We start from the raw sequence: 24,662 nt of genomic DNA, 5'->3' as shown, positions 1-24,662 counted from the left end.
GGCAGGCAGTAGCTATCCCTCCATATCAATCATAGTTCATCAAAGTTCCGCATGGGGTTCCACACGGGTCTGCAATCAGCCCCATACTTTTCATTATTTATATGCAACCCCTGATGAGGATCATCAAAAGCCATGGCATCAGCGTGACAAATTACGCAGATGACACTCAGCTAATGATCTCTCTTGATGGAGCTCATGCAAACTCACTGGAGACCTTCCACACTTGCATGATGGAAATGTCACTCTGGTTAAACCAGAATTCATTACAATTCAACAGTGACAAAACTGAAATACTGCACTGTCTGGTAGGAAGAATCCCCAAAAGTCTACCTACAGACTTCTGGCCTCAGTTGTTAGGAGACTCGCCTACCCCAGTGAAATCAGTAAGGAATCTCGGAGTCACTATCAACAACAGCCTGAGCCTAGAGACCAACGTCAACAAGCAGGTCAGCAGCTGCCTTGCCTTACTGCATGGATTGCGAAAGCTGCTACCTCTCCTGCCCCCACAGACCCGAGCTAACATAGTCAGGAGCACCATCCTCAGCCGCCTGGATTACTGCAACGCCCTTCTGCTGGAATCCCCTGCCTATCTCATTTCCAGACTTCAAAGTATCCAGGCGGCTGCAGCCAAACTGGCACTCTCTCGAGAACGAAGATCTTCTACCACTCTTGCCTTGGCCGACCTCCACTGGCTGCCTATACACCAGAGGATCTGTTTCAAATCCCTATGTATTGTTTTCAGGGCAGTTCATGGGCTAGGCCCCCGACCACTCCAAAATAAATTCAACTGGTATGAGCCTACCCGCCCTCTTCGGTCCTCATTGTTAAACCTTATCAGCGTTTCTAGAATCAAAAAAGCCACCTGTGGGGGAAGAGCGTTCAGTATAGCTGCAGCTCATTTATGGAACAACCTCCCTACTGACATCAGAAAAACAAACGAACTGATGGCCTTTCGGAAAAAGGTTAAAACATGGCTCTTCCCAAAAAATCTAATTGATTAGCACCTTGACCACTGTCCTCTTCTGTTCTACAGGATTCTCAGCTATATGAGTACCTAGCGCCAGGATGCCCGTAGGGTTACAGAGCGCTCTACAAATGCCATAAATAAATAAATAAATAAATAAGAGACATTAAAAAAAAAGGCCCCAGGGCCAGACGGAGTCCCAGCAGATCTCTATAGGACCCTCCCAAAGGTCTGGGCAGAGATTCTCACAAACGTTTTTAACTCACTAAGTATCAGTGGATTTCCACCATCCTGGGCAACATCGACCATAATTCCTGTATTTAAAAAAGGTTTGCGGAGTGACCCTTCCTGTTACAGACCCATCTCCCTGATTGACTCTGCCGTTAAAATCTTGGGCAGAGTCATCCCACACAAGATGGAAGATTACCTAGAGGCAAGGGGAGTCCTCTCCAACCTACAGTATGGGTTTAGGGCAAAAATAGGAACTCTAAATCAGTGCCTAAACCTACAGATGCAAATAAGTAAGTACACCCAGGCGAAGGACGGTATGCTCTACATGGGTTTTATGGACCTCTCATCGGCCTTCGATTTGGTAAACCGGGCAAAATTATATTCGATCTTATCCAATCTAGGCTTCGACCCTTCCCTGGTTAACTTTCTATCAACCCTTCACCAAGGCCTCCGAGCAACAATTAGAGTCAACAAAGAGGGGGGTTGCACTAACTATTTCAATTCCAAGCGCGGTGTCAGGCAGGGGTGCATCTTGGCACCCCTCTTGTTTACCTTATATATCAATTTCTTGGATAAACATCTAGAGGGGGCCACCTTGGATGTTCTTGGTGTGGGAGACTCTGCAGTCCCGGTCCTTCTTTATGCGGATGACGCTGTTTTATTAGCCCGCACTGGACTGGGGCTGCAGAGACTCTTGGACGCCTTTGGTGGATTTATGAGGTCCCTAGACCTACAGGTAAACAGTAAAAAGTCCCATGTTATGGTGACAGGCAGAGGCCCGAAGTCCCAAAAATAAAATGTTTTACCTGCAGTGATATCTAGGGTCCCGGTTTTCCCATATTTAGGCGTTATTTTTGACGAAAAGGGCACTTGGGCCCCTCAACTAAACGCCAAGAGCTTAGCTGTCGCAAGAGCATCTTCTGCCCTTCTGGCCTTCGCAAAACGTTTGGGCTCGAGGCCAATAGAAGCCGTCCTAACAGTATACAAATCTAAATGTTTGTCTATAGCACTGTATGGTGCCTCACTCTGGGTCTATGTTCCGTCGGGCAAAATACAGATTGTGGAGAATACGTTTTTAAGGTCACTATTAGTAGTTCCTCAATCCACTCCTGTATTTTCCCTCCATTCAGAATTAGGCCTAAGGTACATTACGGATCTTTTACAGTTGGCCCCTTTGACCTGTTGGATCAAAATCTGGCTTAATAGTGAGATCACATTGAATCATTCCATTTTAAAAGACTGTATGGCGTTAGATAAATCTAACCAAATTCCTTGGTTAGTTTATGTTAGAAATACATTTTGCAAATTGGGTCGACCCGAACTGTACTCGTCGCCAAACCTGTTACAAAAGGGTGACTTAAAGAGTGGATCAAGACACATTTTTTAAGTCGGGCGGAGCAAGAACGGGAGATGATGGAACTGTTAAAACCAACTGTTAGAGCTAACTTTGTCCTGAAGACATCTCCACTTCTTGAACCATAATTTAAGATAGTGTCAATCCCTTTTCACCGCCACCTTTTAATTCGATTTAGACTCAATATTGTTCATTTTTCCCTGGGTCATTTTCCAGTTTGGGTTGGACCCGAGTCATCAATCTCATGCAGCTGTGATAATTTTTCTAGCCAAACCCTTATGCAATTTATTATGTTTTGTGACCACTATGCCGACATTAGGAAACAGTTTTTGGTACCACTTCTTAGAGAAGCAGGGTTCACGCAAGTAAGGCCCGCATTAATGTACCTACAACTCCTAGGTAGCTTACAGGTGATCTATGGGGTCGCCTGTTTCCTGGTGGCTGCTGTCCGAAAAAGAGCTAATAGACTAGCGGCATTAGAGAATATGGGGTGATTGTAATTCTCCTGCTATTGAATTTTTTATCTTTTGTATTTTAACTTTTATGAATTTTATGCACATTGATGATGAAATTGGTTTTATTGTATTTTTAATACATAAAAGTATTTTTGTCACTGCTTTTATGATTTTAATTAATCGAATAAAGTGTTATTTGACTTGACTTGACTAATACTTTTTAATCTTGAAAACCTTCCTACATATTTTATTTGTGTATTAATTGTAACTTGAAGGTCTGGCTGCGTCTTGCCTCACATCTGTTAATAAATTATTAAGTGTGACACTGGCTAACTTCATCAGGCGGTAATAAGTGGGTCTTTAGAAGCCTAGAAGCTCCGACATATGCGTGTACAGTATATGAAAAATGGATACTCTTGGTTCTTCTCAAAGCTTTAAATAAACAATAACGTAGAAGCCATTTTACTTCTCACATCGGTGCGAAAGCAGTTAGGGGCATATTATCAAGAACGATGTTAAAATTATCGACGGTTTAGCGGCAGAAAACTCCGGTTAAAGCAGTGATAATGGGCTTGATAATATGCCAATAAAAGTCCATGTTCTAGTGTGAACATGGGCTTCTATTGGAATACTCCAGGGCATATTATCAAGTCCATTATCGCCGCTTTAGCTGCAGTTTTCTACCGCTAAACCAGCGATAATTTTAACGCCGTTCTTGATAATATGCCCCTAAGGACGATGTCTTTGTACTCGCGACTGTGGATAAATTTTTTGTGCCCATCTTCGTGCTTCTTGCAGATAAATATGTTTGGGAATTATTCTTTCCTGTCCATAGGTGCTTATCTGAAAATCTTGTTGTGTCTCACAGCTAGGTTTAAATCACACTAAAAATGCTTCTGCTCATATAAGCCCTCAAAAAAGAATCATGATGTACAGTTGATTTGATCTGAAGCTCTTTGGTCTTTGGATGAGACCAAAAGACTTGCTGAGTCCCAGAGAAAGAAAGCCTAGCCCATTCTGGGACAGTGCATACATTGTTCTTGATTCTGAATGAAAAAAAAGGCATGTGTTTTATTGCTTACTATACTGTGACGCAGAGAAAAAAAAGTCGCTTTTCAAGGACAAGGGGTGATACCAAATATGATCGTGACATAGTGTAAAAACAAGACCATAATAAGTTATTACATTTGCGTTAGTATCTATTTATCTGACATAGATCCTGACAGTCCATCACAGAGCTTATGCGACCATTTGCATTTTACAAAATCAGAATAGTGACATCCATACCTTTAAGAAGAATATCAACTTGTGCCATGGTGGTACCAAAGCGGTTCTGTGCCCTACACTCATAGGTCCCGCTGTGCATCCCTTGTGCAGCGATGATGGTGACTGTTGACCCATTGCGCGAAGTCAGCGTGCTTTCATTAGACGGCAAGTGCCACGTGAGCATTGGAGGGGGGTTTCCCTCAGCATAGCACTTCACCGTAAAGTTATCCCCTTTTTGGAAATCTGTCCGTTCTGTGGAAATATTAATATTTATCGGTGGTCCTAGGAGGCGAAGAGGAAGAAAGGAGGAAAGTTTTAGCAAAGGATGCAATGTGATACCATACACTTTCACTGGGCCAAACAAACCGCCCCTGTAGAACAGTATTTATAATATCCATGTATAGGTTGTGACCCGCTAAGCAAAGAACACCGAAGTCTTCACTGCACATGGAATTCCACCCCGTATGGAAATTGCTATCCATAAGCAGCACACACACTGCCCCTGATTAAAGACTAGAAGCAGAATGTTGCTTCTGGGCAACTAAACTTTGACCTCTGCTCTCTATATGTACAATAGTCCCAAACACTGTCCAAATCAACTACTTGGGAATGGTGCAACGTGTTTACAAATATTGTAAAATGTCAAGATCTGTCATATCCCTGGGAAATCTAGGACATACTCTATGATAGCAACCCTATAGGAGATAAAGAAATACTGTGTGAAAACAGCCCCACGTGATCATAGGCAGAACAGTCCTACAAGAGACTGAAGATATGCGATGTGAGAAACAAGATACATACTATGGACATATTATTGACTTGTTCAGATGAAATGAGACAACAGCCCTATTGGAGATCTAATACGTAATGTTTGTCAACATGTGGGGGGCAGATCAATACAATTCAATGTCACAACTGTTCTATGAGAGATCAACAACTGCAGCACTATGGTAAACTGAGGACCCTCTTCGTGGCTATAGGACTATGGGCAATCAAGGGCGTAGCATAGGACAACTTTTCCAAGGATGACCGAGGAAACGCTGTGTGGCACCAGCTCTAAGGGAGATCATTGACCTATTTTGTGAGCGCAGTCCTCTGGAAAATTGAAGACGGACTGTTTGACAACTGACCTCGTGGAAACTGCAGACCTATGATGTTACTGTAGCTCCATGGCAGATTGAGTATATACAATGTGGTATCAACCGCATGGGAGATTTGGTTTACTCTGCCTCTAAATTCTCATGCTTGGAGACACGTTTTGTGGCGCTATTGAGCCACTTGATGAACGGAGTACCTTCCATGTCATGTCTGCTTTATGGGTAGTCTTGTGCCAAATCTTTTTTTTACTTTTTGTGTAGCTTGAGCTTTTTGCCACTACAGCTGAATGTACTGTAATACTAGAAGATATGAGCTTGTATGGCCGACTCAAAGTTATCTACGTCTGCATAGGCAATGGCAACACCTCATTTTCTTAATCAAGGAGAGTGAGAGGTTATGAATGAGAGGGTCCATCACGCCTTTTCTCATACACAAACATCAACAAAAAGTGTAACATTCCACCAAAATGAGGAGACATTTTCTATCTAAGTCTAAGAAAAATACTGTTATCAAAGCTCGATGACCCCCACTCGACTAGGTTGCATGCTTCAGCCTTGGATATGCTTGTTGGGCAAACTAACATAAACTAACTAACTAACTAACTAACAAACTAACATAATTATTATGTAGAGTAAAGTTGCCTATCAGGAGTCTTGATCCACATTTAAAGTGATAGAAGCCTTTTGTTTCAGACCATTTCATTCTCTCTTCCTAAGTCGTTTAGTTTGTTCTATTTGCTAGTCCAGACGAATCTCCGTGGATGTCTTGTCCGAGTTTGTCTCTTCTGTTTCCAAGTTCAAGATTGTAAGTGCTTCCTCCTTAGATTTAATCAATATGGTATTCCTTTTCAAACTGAATATCAAGATAATAGGCAACCCGCATTTATACATGATCTATTTCCTTTAATGGCATTCAGTGGCTAATCTGAGAGACCCACGCTTTGTCAATGTCACGGGTGAAATATCTTGGTAAAGTGACATCGTAGAGCTTTTACAGATGATAGGATCCGTTTTTCTAGCCACTGCTAACATTTTCTTTCATTTTGAAATAAGGCACACTAGTAATGTATCTGGGGTGAGTTGGTTCTTGATCTCGTAGGTGTTTATTAATCAGTGAGTGCAATCCATCTGGATGTGGGGGTCTTCAGCTTGTTCCTGCAGTGAATTAGAGGCCCATGACATTGATTTTCAGCTTGCTATCAGTCAACGACTCGGGAATTGCTCTCTTGAGTAGACTGTTGCGATGGGCTCCATATTCCACATCACTGAATTTTATATAGGAGCGCCTAGCGCTGATTCTCTAGTTTGGAGATTCGTGTTTATCACAATTGTAAACCCCTTTTCTCATCACTTCCTCAAGCTGTTTGACTCTGCAATCTATTTTCTTTGGATGGAGTGACCCAGCTCTGATACTGCTTCGGTGAGGTACTGTCTTAACGCCATCATTTAATGCTTCAGTTCCGCGATAAGCAGGTAGATATCTGCCTTGGGGGCTGGGGCGTCCATATTGCCCTCAGCAGTCTGGGATAATGTCTGGTCCACTGGGCTCCCTGCCAGAGTTTCTGTAGGCGTTTCGTGAAGTGGACGCGGGGCCCTCAGCCTGTCTTTGATGTTCGCAGCTTTCTGCACTCTTGGCTGTGTTGACATCATTAATTCTTGTGGCAACTGGGTTCTCCCGAGGTCAACTCTGCTTCAGGGCACAACATGGTGGTAATGTCGCTGCCAATCAGTATGGAAGAGAGTAGTCTCTCTGCAGTTACTAGCACTAGGGCTACACTGAAGGGAAGGGCTCTCGAGGCATTGGCCTCAACCCAAGAAATATGTATGCTTCCATCATGGGTGTATGTCAAAGAGACACTCTCATAAGTCTAGATCGAGGCCAATTCCTGTTGGAGCACATATTCTCCTTCAATCTAGTTTCAATCGCTTTTTTATATGCCAGTTCCAATTATCTTAACCTCCTCAAAGGATGGCTTCAAATGCCCTCCCTCTCTTTAACTTGAGTGTCACAGAGAGGTACTTAGGGCAGAGACTTCGCCTGGGATCTCTGCCACAACCATAGTGATCAGCAAGCCCTCACCAATTGTTCTAGATGAGTTGAGGCAGTGTTCACAATCACATTGTCCATTGCAAATGGCTTGATTGCAGTCTTTCTTATGCCCAGGCCACCAAGGGTGCCACTCAGCACTTCTTCAAGGCTCCACTCTTAATAGCGCCCTCAGCCCAAGCTGTGGCCCACGCTCAGCTCCTCCACATTGGCCAAAGACTGGCTCTGACCCCACTAATCCAGCATTGTTACTGGCACAACGGGCCCCCACAATTCCCCTCCCCAAGCTCTCCCATCTCTGCACTTGCGCCGGCACTTTGCACAGCCAAATGAGCCATGAGGATTGGGCATCCTCTGCGCCATCTAAATGTAAAAGTGCTGAGCCAGGTGCCATCTAGACTATGTATCACAGAGTTCATTCCACCTCACATTTTTACGCCAGCCCATGTTTCTCCTTGATTGCCCCTGGGCGCATGGAGGAGCCAATTGCTTCCACTGCCAGAACTTTGCTAGAAGAAATTCTTGACTGTCATTTATCTCCTGCTGAGAGGAGGTCCTAGGCCCAAGAGCTCAGCGAGGAAACTTCGTCATCACTCCAGCATTGCTGAATTTCTAAGATTGCAGTCACAATGTGAAATGAAGATAAATCCAAGGATGGTTAAGGTAGAAGTTAGTTTATTCGAAGAGCACAGTACAATTCATCCAGCATAGATCAGCATCAATGGATAACTGACACTTACAAAGGATGCACATCAAGATGACATATGCAAGGTTCTACATTCAGTACTGACATAGGAAGGAATGTGTGTGGTTAAAGGAACAGTGCAGAAGTAAGCAACACAACACATCCCCCTTTCTATAATAAAGGAAAAGAAAAGGAAAGAAAAAAAACAAATAATGGAAAAAGGAACAACTACAGCAAACACTAACTAAATTTGTGATAAGACCTTAAATGTTACAAGTGATACGATCTGATATAATCTTTAACTGTTACTAGTGATATAATCTTTAAGCCACGAAGGAACCACCCTCTTCCTTGAGGAATGGCGGAGGGAAGACTCCTCACCAGAAACCAAACAATCCTCCCTTGGAGTGGCAATTGACTCCACAGGAATACTGCAAGGAGAATCTGAGTTATTGCTTCCAGTGACAACCAAACTATGATCTGGAACTTCACACGAACTAGGGCAGCTAACAACTCCAGAACCATGGAAGGAATCCAAATCACAATTAGAGTCATCAACCTCCAGATCTTCAGGTTTCCACACTTGATTGGGAACATCAACCTTAGAGGAAGAACCAGGATTGCATCTGGCAACTCTACTTAAGTTCCAAACCTTCCCATTACTAAGTTTAACGGAATTTTTCAAAACTTCCACAACTTGGAAGGGTTCAGAAAAAGAAGACTCACCCTTCTGAACCTTGAAAGGTTTTTTAATTCTGACCCAGTCACCAACATTTATAATCACCACCTTTGACCCATGCCTCAAATCATGATATCTTTTACTTTTATCGTGGACTTGAACTAACCGCGCCTTAACTAAATCTTTTGAGTAGGGGTCAATTTCACTTGAAAATAACCAAGTAGGAATGGTTTTTGAACGTGGGTTCCTACCCTTCATCAAAACAAAAGGAGAAATACCTGTAGAGTCATTCACAGTAATGCGATAGTTCCAAACAACTTTTCCAACCTGAGTTTGCCAATCTAGATTGTTACTGATAGAAAGTTGAATAGTGTTCTTCAAAACCCTGTTAAAACGTTCCACAACACCATTGCCACTAGGATTGTAAAGTGACGTTGTCCTATGTCTGATACCAAGTTTGCTAAAATACCTTTTTGCCTTAACAGATAAAAATTGAACACCATTATCGGTGAGAATGCAAGAAGGAATGCCTTCAGTGACAAAAGTTTCATCCAGAAAACTTAAAACTGAATCAGTATCCGCTCTTTCTACAACTTTGACCACAGGCCATTTAGAAAACAAGTCAATGATCACAATTAAATACCTCTGAGAACCATCCTGATCCTGAACAGGACCCATAATGTCTACTGAAACTGATTCCCAAGTAGATTCAGGAGGAGAACACTCCAACATAGGAGGACGGAAAGTACGCAAAGTTTTGTCAGCAGAAGCACAAATGGTACAATCTCTAACAATTTTTTCTATATGAGAATCACAACCCGGCCACCAGAATAAATTCTTTACTAAGGATTTGGATCTAACAATTCCAGGGTGACCTTCATGGCAAAGTTCAATTATTCCTTCCCGCAACCCGTTAGGGGGAACGATTCTTTCACCCCTTAATAAGGTGTCATGAGAAACAGAGAGTTCAGACCTAATCTCCCAAAAGGGCTTTAAATTATCATCAAGAACATCTTTCTTATCAGGCCAACCCTCAATGGTGAAGGAGATAACTTTCTGTAAACCTTCATCAGCAAGATAGTCCTTGTTCCACTCTTCCTTGCTAAAGGCTGACAGTCCTTCATCATGAACATATGCAATTTGTAATTCATTCCACTCATTATTATCCACTTCCTCTAACATTACAGGCATTCTTGACAGAAAATCAGCCAGAACATTGCTTTTACCTGGTACATAAATGATTTTGTATATGAAATTCTGTAACCTCATAGAAATCCTAGCTAGGCGAGCAGAAGCGTTGATAACTCCTTCGGTAGTCAAAATCTTTACTAATGGTTTGTGGTCACTTCTTAACAAACACATTTTTCCCCATATAAAAGACTTGAAATGCTCAAGTGCCCAGGCACAAGCTAAGGCCTCCCTTTCTATTATAGGGTACTTCTCTTCACAAGGAGAAAGGGATCTAGAGGCATAGGCTATTATATTTTCCTTTCCTTTCTCATCAATTTGTACCAAAACTGCCCCCAAACCTTTGTTACTTGCATCTGTGGTAATTACATTCTCAAAAGATGGATCAAAACTATGCAAGGCAGTGGTCTGGGCAATAGCATTCTTAATATTCAAGAAATCTTCATCACAGGACTTTGACCATTCGAACTTCACACCCTTTTTTAAAAGTTGCCGAATGTTGTATGAGACACTCGCAAAATTAGGAACATATTTTGAGCAAAACTCAGCCATTCCTAAGAACGACTTGATGTCCTCTTTACTTGCAGGAATAGGAGCCTCGGAGATTGCAGAAACCAAAGAGGGTTTGGGTTTAACCCCTTCAGCGTCAATAATATGTCCTAAATAAGTTACACTTTTTTGAGCAAATTTACATTTGGAATGTTCAACTGTAAGACCCTTGCTCTCAAGAATATTCAAAACCTTATGTAGCCTCGATAAATGCTCATTCTCATCGTCCCCAAAGACCAGAATATCATCTTGAAAATATCTGACACCTTTTTCTCCCTTGAATAATTGGTACATAAGCCGTTGAAAAACAGCAGCCGCTGAAGCTAAGCCAAACGGCATGCGTTTATAACGAAAGCACCCAAAAGGCGTCACAAAGGACGTAAACTTCATTGAATCGGGGCACAAGGAGATCTGGTGGTATGCAGATGATAGGTCTATGGTAGAGAACCACTGGGCATTACCAACACTAGAAACCATCTCATTGATTTTGGGAAGTGGGAATTTATCAACCACGATGTTGTTGTTTAAATACCTTAGATCTACACACAACCTGATTTTGCCGTTGCTCCGTCTTGCGACGACAATTGGCGAAACCCATTCACTCGCCTCAATAGGTTCTATGATGTCAGTAGACACAAGTTTATCCAGTTCTTTACTGACTTCATCTCTCACTAAGATAGGTACGTTCCTACACTTGTGTACCTTTGGACAGGCATCATCTTTTAGTATGATTTTATGTTCAAAACCAACTAAATTCCCCAAAGTTTTACTAAAAACCTTTGGAAATTTCTTTAAAATGCTATCTGTAACTATAGAACAGTCATCAACTACTAAAACTTGTTCTTTACTATTAGGATCTAATATGATGTGGAGTTGTTTTTGGTCGAACCACCCTAAAACAGGTGGTCCTTTCTTTGAAATGTACAGTTTCCCTCTACATTCCCTGTCTTTGAACCTGAAAACAAACCAACGAAAACCCAAAATGGAAATTGGGTCTCCTAAATAACCTTCCGGGTGGATATCTGATGGTAATAATTTCTCCCCCACATGTTGAATAAATGAAGACTTCCACATATCTTCATTAACAATGGTATAAGGTGAGTCCGAATCGGCATAAATTTTTACAATTACACCCCCAATGCTCATTGTACAAATAGGCTTGTTAACCATGTCTTAATCTCTTATTCTTAAAACCAACTTATCATGGACATTCATCACTAGATTATCTTCCACATCATTTTCAAAATTCTCTTCCTCATCATTATCATTCACGAAATTTACTTTGCTTCTCTTTTTTCTATTACATGCTTTCGTCAAATGGCCTTTCAATCCACAGCTAGAACATTTGGTTTTCAACCCAGGACATCCTTTAAAGTCAGCCAAATGGTCTAAACTGTTGCATCTATAACATTTAAGTTTAACATTTGATGAAAACTGAGGATGTTTAGAAAATTTGTTGTTAGAACCAAAAGACTGCCTAGGACTATAGTTATGTTTTTTCCTGTCCGTGGCGTTAATTTTACAAACAACATCATTAGACATTGCACAGTTGTCATTCTTTATCACATTAGCGCATCTGCCAGACATTTCTGCCTTGCGTGCGATGGCAAGAATATCATCAAGAGGAGAGTCCCCATTAATCCATAACCTATCCTGTATGGAGGTATTGTACGAATGCATAACGATTTGGTCTCTAATTAACTCTTCTTGTATAACACCAAATTTGCAATCCAAGGATAATTTCTTCAAATCAGCTAAAAAATGATCAATATTTTCTTCTTTAGTCTGTTTCCTAGAGAAAAATTTATACCTTGTTACGCCAATACACACCTTAGGAGCAAAATAAGTGTCTAAATGTAATAGTGCTAACATATAAACATTTAAATCGCCAGGAAAGGAGGGTTTAGTCATAGTTTCATAAACTTTTAGTCCAACAGGACCTAAAGAATGAAGAAGAAGTCTCTTTTTTTGAGCATGAGACATTTTTCCATCCTCATCTAATGCATCAATGTAATTACAAAAATAAGGCTTCCATTCCAACCACTTAAGGGGTGGCTCATTACCAGAAACCCAAAATGCCTGAGGAGGACTAATATTGTAGTTAGGTTGAGTCATCCTAAATTAACCTACTGCTACAACAATTAAAGGAAACTAGATGGAGAAAAATGCTGGATTAAATGCTTAATCTATCACTAACTGTGCAAAAACACAATTAAAATGAAATTTATGCAATCAAATGTACTGTAAATTAGCAGACTAAATTGTACTGTAATCAATAAAATACTCAAATTAACAAGGTGTGCGAATCACCGTGGACGATAACTCGCTTGAAGGTAAGAAAAGTGTGCGAATCACTGTTACTTGTGACACGCTGTTGAATTGTTTAAACTCTCTTTTTTTTTCTTTGCGAGTTGCACGAAGATCCGGTAGGACAAGGTGTGCGAATCACCGTAAGGGTAACTCGCTGTCAAGGTAATCAATTTCGTCGCTCCGTTCCTGTTTGTTTCACGTCGTTACTTGACGTTGTCATGGGAACCTGCAACAGCGGTGTACGCGCCTTCAAGTTTTATTAAGATGGCCGCCGTTACGCTGTAGCGTGTGACGTCACACGTAAACTTCCCAGAATTCACAGCGGCACGTTGCAGCATCAATGAGGGAACGCCGTGGAAGAAGGAGGTTCGTTGATGGAATTGTTTACCTTTGTAAAACTTATGAGCGCTGGAGCAATTTCGTCATTAGGAATTGTTTATATTTAGAATAGCGCGAGCGCTGGAGCGAGATGAATGCGCTTGGGAAAACGTATAGAAAAGCAGTAACGCTTATACGAGTTAAACACTTCTCAATGGCAAGTCTAAAACAATAGTCACTGTATTTTCTTTAAGTTATCAGCTTCAAAACACGATGTCATTAGATTTACGATGGTTAATTTCCTTTAAGAGAAGGTAAATTTAAAGTTCTTGTTTCCCAAATCGCAAAAACGCTGTATTTAAAGTTAAAAAACGCTCAAAGTTAATGATAAGCCAGGGTATGAGCTTAATCCAAAGGTAAATGAAGTCTATAGTATAGTTACCAAGTCCAAAGTAGAATAATGTCCTTCTTAGAAAAACGAGGAATTCAGGTAAAATTCCCAATTTAGATCAGGTATCCACGTGGGTTCTGCTCTTCGAATCCCGTCGCCAGTGAAATGAAGATAAATCCAAGGATGGTTAAGGTAGAAGTTAGTTTATTCGAAGAGCACAGTACAATTCATCCAGCATAGATCAGCATCAATGGATAACTGACACTTACAAAGGATGCACATCAAGATGACATATGCAAGGTTCTACATTCAGTACTGACATAGGAAGGAATGTGTGTGGTTAAAGGAACAGTGCAGAAGTAAGCAACACAACACAATGTCACTTTGGCACCCAAGTATGGAGCAGGGAACTCATCAAAGCTGAAAGGACAGATGGGACCGTCAAGGGTATGAACTTACCAACAATACTGATGGATTTCCGGAGGGATGATGCATTGAAAACTCTTCCGTTGGGCCTGAGATCCAACACTGCTATACAACTGTACTCAGCCCCTTGGTCCTTTCTCTGGGCAGTCACATCATAAGTGATGGTGACATCCGTGCTTGTATTCGTGAGATCTTGAGAAAATGTCTCTCTACGGAGTGCCTCAGACCCCTTGAAGATGGACACAGACAGGTTTCTTTTTGGAGCTATGTTGAATACTTGGCAGATGACGCCGTAGGACTGACCCACCACCATCTCTGTAGGGAGGTCAACGCGCACATGGCTGGGAGCTTCTAAAAAAAGAAGGAATGCACGTATCAGATTCAACATCAGCACAGAACAATCTCAGATAACTCCATGGATACTAAGCAAACCTCAACAGGAGGGTGTGAGACATATCGTCCCCTTTCATTTAGTTTCAAAATGCCACTTTTCTTATTGTTACCCATAAATGCATTCATCTAGTCCAGTACTGTTTTAGAACAAAGCTCACATTTTATCATCTTAATGCCACAGTCTGCGCCTTCGCTACATTCCCAAATGAAGCCATTCTTATTCTCCATCGCTACTGGACAGCATGTTTTCTTTAAATACATTTTATAACAAACCCTGTGCGTTCTGTTTACATTTAGAATGCAGCAAACCAACACCTTGAAATACCATCTGTTCTGAGCCATCTTGCGAACCTTTCCAGTGCATTGTGGTCGAATGTGATTGTGTTGTTTATTGGCCTATTGCTGCACATGGTGAAGCGAAGAGGTGAGGGAAGGGATATTCCTTATGCGCCCAAAACAAAGGTTTTTTATGTTGCACATCTGAATATGGATTTACAAATGCTTGGGTTTGAATCTGAGGATTATTAATTTCTAAGGACATAGTTCCAACAGACATGGGCAGGCCAGGGATTAATCTTCAAACTCGAGGAACATTCAGAAACCTGTTTATTTTTCAATTAAACTTTATTGTATGTTGTGCCAGAGAAGAACAACTGCTACAGGCTCATCAGCGTCAACGCATTGATACATTCAGGAACCGGTTATGTTGGGTTTCAGACTTGCAGGTACGCACATACATACTTTGAATTAGGTAGTTGGTCTATGAAAAGATCTAAAAATACAAGTACAGTTAGGAGTTTATTTATGTGTATATTTGTTCCTGTAATATCTAGGCAACATTTTATTGGGCATTGTAGATCAGCTACTACTGTGTGGCCACAGAAATACATTTATAGCAACCATACATTCCAGGCGGGGGCTTTTGGTTGAAAGATAGTTCAGGTAAAGAATTTCAGGGATATAGCCTCTGGAGCGGGACTAAGATTCTAGCCAAAGTCCTTTATATTTAGACAAATAGAGTGTATTACAATCAGAATAGCCACTACCATTGCAAATGTAACCAATGGACAAGTGAAAAATACAGAAAAGTGACTATGAGAAATAGATAAAGTTTCTAGACTGTAAAATAGGCTTGCAATGTAAAAGGGATTGTGATCCTCGGGTCTACTTTTTATGGTTTTGAGGTACGTCAAGTAGATTTTCAAATGAACACTTACATTATTTTACTACTGTTCCATTGTGGTCTTTCATACCTAGACCACCAACAGTAGGAACCTTAGGTCTGCATTCTTTTTCATTGAAACTCCTAACAAATGCTTAGGGAAGTAAACCAGTGTTTTATTAAGACAGTGGAAGATGGAAAACCTCATTGTTTTCAATACAGGTGCTAAATACTAAAACGAATAATTTACATTGAGAACTTTAAAGAAAAACAAGATGCAATATTTCGAGCCCAAAATTAGATGCAGGTAGAGTAAAAGTATATGATTCTGCCACACACATGCTACAAACACACAATATGATCCTATGTTAAAATGATGCCAAACATGGGTAAACTTCTATTATTTGAAAAAGTGGTATAAAAGTATGAAAGCAGGTAACTCTTGCTCAGGTATGTTCAATGTTGAACCATGAGGGCAAGGAGTTGATGGAGGCCAGTTTTCCAGGACAACAATGGCCTAAGTAAATTCATCCCATTTAGATTCAGTGTACGTACATTTGTAGCATGTGGCTATCCTGGAATCTGGAATGGATGATGACCCATGAACTAATGCTGTACAGACTTTGTGATATATTCTTCGAAGCTTGTATTTAATAGCAAACTTTGTATTCAACTGTACTCAACGATCAATACCTTTCAGATTGAGTATATTTTATAATCCTAATCTCTTTGATCTGTCTTGAAGCCTCACCCTTCTTGTTCCTCCACATAAATGGTAGCAAAATGTGAATATCCTCGATCAAAAAGTAGGTCGCAGTTTCTGCATGAAGAATATGAATGAGGTGGATTGACAGTGGACTATTCTAACATTTCAATGTATAAAAGGGGTGTCTTGTAATTGCAAATATTAAGAGAGCAGAATGGAGTAAGGGATATCTCCAGTTATAATTCTTTTGGATCTATCATCGGTGTTCAACACAATCAACCATGAAAAGGTACTAGAACATCTGGATATCAGGATGGGACTAGGGGGAGCCGTTCTTGAGTGGTTCAAATCCTTCTTACAGAACCGTCCCAGAGATTCGTAGTTAATCTTAATTTATCCTCCCCTTCCCCGATTACGATTGGTGTCCCCCAAGGTTCAAGTCTCTTCCCAACTCTCTTTAACCTCTATCTCAAACCATTAGCTTAAGTTCTATGTATTGCAAAAATCTCTTTCCACGTGTACGCAGACGACACTCAGATCTACATCAAAATGTCATCTCTAGAGGAGGTCAAAACAATGAAAGATGCTGTGAAACGGACTGTTCAATGGCTTGCTAGCAACCAGCTCAAACTTAATGTGCAAAAAAACACATTCTTATTAATTTCCCCTCCGAAAAGCTCCCCTGACATACTTGAATGGACCAACTGGATCACTGCGCTCATTCCTTTGTGTCAAACACGCCGTGAGGGCAACGGCAGTGTTCTCTGACTGACAAATCCACCTACCTACCTCCAGAGCGCCGTGAGGGCAACAGCCGGAACAGCAGCACTGCTCTTCCCAACGCAGTGAGGAACTGCATTTCCCAGGTGCCCCAGGGTCGAGCGGCGCACCTGGGACATCATTGGCTGCGCCCGAAGGCGCTACTAAACATCGGAGCGCCGAGCTCTCAGTGGGGGGCTCATTCCTTTGTGTCACACACGCTGTGAGGGCAACGGCAGTGTTCTCTGACTGACAAATCCACCTACCTGCCTCCAGAGCGCCGTGAGGGAAATGACTGGAACAGCAGCACTGCACTTCCCATCGCAGTGAGGAACTGCATTTCCCAGGTGCCCCAGGGTCGAGCGGCACACCTGGGACGTCATTGGTTGCACCCGGAGACGCTACTAAACATCGGAGCGCTGAGCGCTCAGTGGGGGGCTCATTCCTTTGTGTCACACACGAAGTGTGGACAACAGCAGTGTTCTCTGACTGACAAATCCACCTACCTGCCTCCAGAGCGCCGTGAGGGCACGGCCGGAACAGCAGCACTGCTCTTCCCATCACAGTGAGGAACTGCATTTCCCAGGTGCCCCAGGGTCGAGGGGCGCACCTGGGACGTCATTGGCTGCGCCCGGGGGCGCTACTAAACATCGGAACGCCTCCCGTCCCGAAGGACGCGTGCGGGCGTCGCCGGGCTTAGCCCGGGCAAAGGGCAGGCCGTCTGTGGCCGTCCGGGGCCAGAGGAGGCCGGAACGGGTCACCCCCTAACATCTCCAAAGGACAACCATGAAGACTTGTCAATTCACTAAAGGTACTATTACTTGGACCTATCATTGTTTGGCTACTATTGTTTCCAATTCCCCTTTTTGGGGCTAGGAGGGAGTGTTGACTAAGTAGAGACTAGCTTCCCCTTTACCTGTAAAAATGAGCCACATGGGTAAAAAGCAAAAACCTGCTGCCTCTCGCCCCATGACCAGGCAGCAGGCGGCAACAACACAACCTCTTCCTACCCTAACGGCTATTGATAAGATGCTTCAAAAAACTGTTGGGGTAGTGGTAACCGCAATAGAAAACACAGAGAGAAGATTATCAATTACTCCTGCTGTTTCCCTGCCAGAGCAAGTGGGGGATTACTCAGCTATTGTAATTAACCCCCCGATTCAAGCTCTTTCCTTACATTGTCTTTGCTGATTTGCCCTGTGCTCAGGCTCTTATAGAAGTTCCTATAGATATAGAGGCTAGCTTGCCTGCTCTGAGTTCCCCCCTTCCCCCGGCAATTACAGTAGTAAACAAACCACACCCCAGAAGCAAGAAAGAAAGATTATCAAAAAAACGAAGTAAAAGGACCATGCCTAAACATGACCTTGTAACAACTACTGTTGGCCCTTCTCCACCGACTGTGGGTGCACCGGTCTGGGTTACGAACCTGGTTGCAGATTTTCAGGCTCTTATGGAGCAGATTATTGGCACAGACCTTAAACCTTTGGTATCTAAAATAGATAGACTAGGGTCTACTCTTAACAATATGGGTTTAGGGACAACACAGCCCACCAACCCATTGGGGAAGCTTGCTCCTAGCGAGCTTGGTGGCACTGCAAATACTAAACCCCATGGCAGGGCCACTTCACCCAAAAATAGTGCTACTGGGAACCAAAGCACAAGACTTGTATCGACTATCACTGAGTCTGTCCCTGATTCTGATAGCCCCTCACCCAGCACTAATACACCTGCTGAAAATCACCATGTAGTTGGAAACCCTATCCCCATCCCTGATAAAACTAAACCTATGTCTAGGGAGGGAAAAATAGGAAGTGAAAATAACAAATTAGTGAGGGAGGCTCCTGACCATCGAAACCTAGCCAACAGAAAGGTATCATCTAAAGTTATTCCATCGGATTTGCTTACCATTATTCTCCCCCCTGAATCTCTACCCTACATCGTAGTACTTACGGGGGTTCCACCCTTAAGTCAGGGAAAAAGTGAAGACCACACAGACTTAAAAAATAAGTGTATACAATTGCTCAATGTAAATAGGCCTTTAACTCCAAATGTTTCTGTGGAAATACTCTCTGTTAGAAGAATAGAATGGATCGGGAGGGGACCCAAAGCTATTGCAGGAAATAGCGTAGTAATACATTTTAGGGACACCTCCGCTGTGGAATACATCTGTAGTATATCTCCCAGTAGATCAAATACCCAAATCCTCCCCCTGTCATACTTCCATCCCACCCCTCATTTGAGGTCAGCCTATTGTAAAAGTGCCCACTACGGTGGTCCTATAGGGGTCCTCCACATAAAATGCAGCAGGGGCCAATAACTTGGGAGGACACATACCCATATAATTCCCCACTTTCATTGCTAACTCACAGGAATAGGTTCAGTGTGTTGGAGGAGGTGGATTTACGCCTAGTGAATGAGAATTCTCCACTAAAAATTGCTAGTGGAAAATTTACCACTGCAATTGCACTGGAGGAAATGATATAATTACTACCCCCGGAGAAGACACAGTACCCCATTCCTTGATTAGGGAGGGAAGTAGAGAAAAGGGGGAAATTGAGTATCAGTTGGGGCCCTGCACTCCCATGGAGGATGTACTTAGTATGGAAATAAGGGATGAGAAAATTCAGATAAGGACCGCTAGTAGTGATAGCACCCCCGCTAAAGGAACAGGGAAACCACAAGCCAACGTTGAGGTAGCTGATGGATGTATAAAAATCCTCGCGTGGAACATAGCTGGGTTACAAAATAAATTACTTACACCTGAGTGGGGCTCCTTCATGGCATCGCACAACATCTGCCTGATGCAGGAAACTCGGGCACTAGAGGGAGTGTTAGCTCAGGCTATGCAACCTTCCATATCCTGGCTACAACTAGGGGTAGAGGCCGCCCATCGGGTGGTTTATCGATTTGGATAGGTACTCATTTGGGCATCCAGGCTACCCAAATACAAACTAATTCCCCAGATGTCCAATGTGTGCTATTGTCACCCCAAAACAAGCCTAAAGTAGCTATAATAAATATCTATTCAAGGTCAGTTAGGAAAGGGCAGGAATCAAATACCAATCAATGCATTGGATCTTTTTATCCAGGCACTGGACCCCTCAATCACTATAGTCCTCGTGGTGACTTCAACTGTCAATTCGAGCCTTTGGTCATTCCCGAGACGGGTGAACAGGACGATGAAGACTTGTTTTGGCGCATCCCTGACCCCAAGATCTCCCCTGTCAGGGCATGGAACCCGTTGGTCCTGCAAATTAAATCTCTCTCCCTTGCAACGTCTCTGCGGGCGTGCAATGGGAGGCTGGACCCTGATCGTCCAGGGGCAGTTACGTTTAACAGGACAGATCAAACTTCCATCATTGACTATATTATGATGGAAGCAAAATACTGGGATAGTATGAAGGAATTTAGGGCATTACCGAGGCAAGATAGCGACCATAATGCCCTGGTCCTAACACTTAAGCCAGGGAGCTTTGGGCTGACAAACCCAGATGCCAAACCCAATACCGAGATCTTACCCCTTATGATAGCCAATAATAGGCGCAGGGTTAAATGGCCCCATTTTCAGGACTCCCCAAAGTTGGCTCGCCAAAATATATGAGATCGCCGTACCTCGGATTATTGAAATGGGTGATTCGGCCTCTAACGGGCAAGCTGTAGAAATTCGTATGCAGTTGGCTGTCGCACCGGGGGATGTGTTTTGCCCAGTAAGTGGGAACAAACGGCGTGGGATTAAGGCGCACCCCTGGTTTGATGACACCTGTAGGAAAGCAAAAAGGGATCTCCTTATGGCAATTAAATCCAAAGATAGTGTAGGAATTAGGCTATCTAGACTGCTTATTAAAAAGGCAATCATTAGGGGCAAGAGGGAGTGGGAGGATATGAGGTGGGAGGACTTGAGATCTGCGCTCCTTTCAAAGGACGCTAAGTCGTTCTGGGCCATCGTTAGCTCAGGTGTAAAAGGGGGAGGGCAGGCCATTTCCCCGAATATCGAGCCCTCAGTATGGGAGGCACATTTTGGAGCACTTTATACAAATTTGGATTGTGACGATTCTCCGTGCCTAGGCTCCAAACATGTCCGAGAGTCTAGTATGGCAGGGACGAATAATCAGACCCTGGGAGGAGCTATGGCCTTCCTGCCATTCCCCGTACCAGACCCCCTACACGAGAAACGACTGGTGGGGGCCTTGGGCGTGGGGTCGCGGTTGGACCACCTGGATACTCCGGAGGTAACTCTCCCCGAAATTCCAGAGGATATTACCCTGAAGGAGGTGGAATCCGCCATAGAAAGGCTGCTGCCAAACAAAGCTCCGGGCCTTGATAGACTGCCTGGAGACTTGTTTCGCTCCCAGCCAAAAATGTGGGCACCATACCTTCTTATCCTGTTCAATGCGGTTCTTAAGGGGTCTGATCCACTGGACACCTGCTTGGGAGCTGAGATCGTCCCCATTTATAAGAAGGGTTATCCGCTAACCCCATCAAACTACAGGCCAATTAGCCTTATAGATACAACTCAAAAACTAATGGGTAGGATCATATTGGACAGGATACAAGGGTGGATGGAGGAACGTGAAATACTGCCTACTCTCCAGGCCGGATTCAGATCTGGCATCTCGACCCTGGATCACATTTTCAGGCTCCAGGTCCTATTTTGGAAAGCAAGAAAAGAGGGTGGCAGCCTCTACCTTGTCTTTGTGGACCTGCGGGCTGCTTTCAACCTTGTTCCCAAGGAAAAATTTTGGAAAGTGCTGGGAGATTTGGGCCTCCCGCCCTATTTACTTAACGTCCTGATTAGATTTCATGCTGGAAATTATGTCCAGGTTAGGAGTGGGAGACATGGAGATTTCTCGGCCCGCTTCCCTGTATCTAGGGGTGTCCGACAGGGGTGCGTTCTGACCCCCACGCTTTTTAGCCTTTTCATCAATGGCCTTGTGGACGCCTTAAATGGTGTAAAGGATAACAACGCTCCCTGGTTGGCTACTGGTTAGGTGCCCGCTCTGATGTTCGCGGATGACACCTTGTTGTTATCCCGAACATCAACGGGCATCCAGCGGGTTCTGGACAGGTTTGTAACATTTTTTGCCTCGCGGGGATTGGAGGTTAACTTGGAAAAAAACAAGTTTATGATCTTCAATCCCCCGAGGCACACCCGCCCAAACCCTGTTCTGAAAAATATTTCTCTGGAGCAGGTCAAAACTTTTGTCTATCTTGGTGTCACTCTGACAGAAGATTTTGATTGGGGTCACCAAATTTCTAAATCTGCCCTTAGACTTTCACAGATAGCAGGGGGTATCAGTAAGCTTCACAAAACATCGGATTTTAAACCGGTTGCTCCTGTCCTTGAGATCTATGGACTCCAGGCCAGGACAGCAGCTATGTATGGCGCTGAACTCTGGAGACATAAGAATACATCGAGTCTCCTAAGGGTTGAGGAGTCCTTTATGAGGAATCTGATGGGCCTACCATAAAGCAGCCAAGAACAACAAGAGAGAAAGGGTTTAGATGTACACTCTCACACCCCTTATCTTACTATTTTTAAACAACAGAAGAGTGACAACACAATAAAAGACAACTTCGTGGAAAAAAGAAGTGTCTAGAAAAAAGAAAGAAAGAAGGTGGAAAAACTCCAAGGGGAGGGACAACACAAAAGAGATTTTTAAGAACCCTCACTCACCAACCTAGTGGTGACATGCTTCATCACTGGGTTCCCACTGAAAAGACCTAGTGTCTTTCCAGTGTGCTTCAACGCCTGTTCACAGCAGAGCTGGTTTTGTGTGTGTTGAGGGTGTTTTTAGAGAAGCCAAATTAAGCTAAGTGAGTGCAAAGGAATAGAAATTTTTTTTTTTAAAAAGGTGCAAGCACGTGACTTTCAGATATTTTATTACTTGTCCGGTCTGCACTGATTAAAAACAAGGGAGAATGGACCATAGGTTTGGCCTTAATTATGGTAGACCCCTAGTCCATATTGGTGAGTTAGGTCGACATGTTTCTGCTTTAAACGAGCCCAAGTCGCTCAGCTTTCTTCAGGACCTTAATAGTGTGATCCTCCGGTGGTGTACACGCCCTAAGGTGCACCCTGCCGTGAGGAAAAGGTGTAAAAAATATTGGAAATATTCTCTTTTTCCAAAAAAGTATATTTATACTTGGGGCTGTAAAGCCACATATAACTCACATAGCAATTTTGCTGGAGTCATGTACAGGAGGTATGCCGATATGAAACCTCATGGGCACATAACACGGTGTGAGGTAATCTTCACGCTGCAATTTTGCTGCAAACGGCTCCCCTCTTTGCACCCAATCAGGCACCACCGCGGCCCGGACTGACTGTGAGTTATATGTGGCTTTACAGCCCCAAGTATGAATATACTTTTTTGGAAAAAGAGAATATTTCCAATATTTTTTACACCTTTTCCTCACGGCAGGGTGCACCTTAGGGCGTGTACACCACCGGAGTATCACACTATTAAGGTCCTGAAGAAAGCTGAGCGACTTGGGCTCGTTTAAAGCAGAAACATGTCGACCTAACTCACCAATATGGACTAGGGGGTCTACCATAATTAAGGCCAAACCTATGGTCCATTCTCCCTTGTTTTTAATCAGTGCAGACCGGACAAGTAATAAAATATCTGAAAGTCACGTGCTTGCACCTTTTTAAAAAAAATTTTTTTCTATTCCTTTGCACTCACTTAGCTTAATTTGGCTTCTCTAAAAACACCCTCAACACACACAAAACCAGCTCCGCTGTAAACAGGCGTTGAAGCACACTGGAAAGACACTAGGTCTTTTCAGTGGGAACCCAGTGATGAAGCATGTCACCACTAGGTTGGTGAGTGAGGGTTCTTAAAAATCTCTTTTGTGTTGTCCCTCCCCTTGGAGTTTTTCCACCTTCTTTCTTTCTTTTTTCTAGACACTTCTTTTTTCCACGAAGTTGTCTTTTATTGTGTTGTCACCCTACCATAAAGCACACCGCTTACCCCTTTGCGATTGGATCTGGGCCTGGAGTCCATTAAGGAACTGGTAGCTGTTGCCTTGCTCTATTGGAAAAGGTTCTGGTCAGTACCATAACTGGCATCTTACAGAGCGGAATTTTTGGAGGTCTGGGGACAAAAAAAAAGTAAAAATATTCCTTGGTTATCCCATATCAAGGCTCTTACCACCTATGTAGGTTTGCCCCAGCTATGGGAGACCCCTGAGTTCAGCTGCCCGAGGACACCTAGGACACAGTTGTTAACCTTGGTGAGGTACCAAAACCTACTTGCACTACAACGCTCAACAACCCAGGGTAGGCTGTCTGCAGAGTTCCTTTTAGTAAAAATTGAACCTCGGAGGGAGGAATTCCTAGACGTAGTACAACCCCCTCTTGCGAGGAAACTATATACTCAATTGAGGCATGGCTGCCTGCCAATCAGGGCATTTACTTCGAAATGGGCTAAAACAGAAAATGGAACCTGCCCGGCTTGTAATTACACTCGAGAAGATGTAGTTCATGTTATGTTTTTTTGCCCAGCGTATAGTAAAATACGAAAATGTTGGCTGATTCCACTATGCAGAATTTTGGGATTTAGGCAATGTGTGCATGCGTGTAGAGTTTTAATGTATGATACCTCACCTCCTATTGTCTTCGCTGTTTCCCGTTTTATACATGGTATGTGGCGTAGAAGCAAAGGTTTTGTTTAAAGTTA

The 24,662-nt window shown here is 43.0% G+C and overlaps 1 protein-coding gene across 2 annotated transcripts in view; it reads right to left on the bottom strand.

Moving 5' to 3' along the window:
- Positions 1 to 24,662, bottom strand: part of LOC147748139 (intercellular adhesion molecule 2-like) — a 207,492-nt gene that overhangs the window by 7,973 nt on the left and 174,857 nt on the right. For both annotated transcript variants that reach the window (XM_086958972.1, XM_086958976.1), the window contains 2 exons: positions 13,994 to 14,311; positions 4,292 to 4,552 (listed from right to left, as the gene is read on the bottom strand). In XM_086958972.1, the coding sequence (XP_086815098.1) occupies positions 4,292 to 4,552; positions 13,994 to 14,311 (579 nt within the window). The remainder of the gene's footprint in view (positions 1 to 4,291; positions 4,553 to 13,993; positions 14,312 to 24,662) is intronic.

Source organism: Lissotriton vulgaris, chromosome 1_1 (assembly GCF_964263255.1).
Source record: "Lissotriton vulgaris chromosome 1_1, aLisVul1.2, whole genome shotgun sequence".
In the NCBI taxonomy this organism is placed as follows: Eukaryota; Metazoa; Chordata; class Amphibia; order Caudata; family Salamandridae; genus Lissotriton; species Lissotriton vulgaris.
Note: the sequence above shows the minus strand (reverse complement) of the source record. Positions and strands in the feature narration are given on the sequence as shown.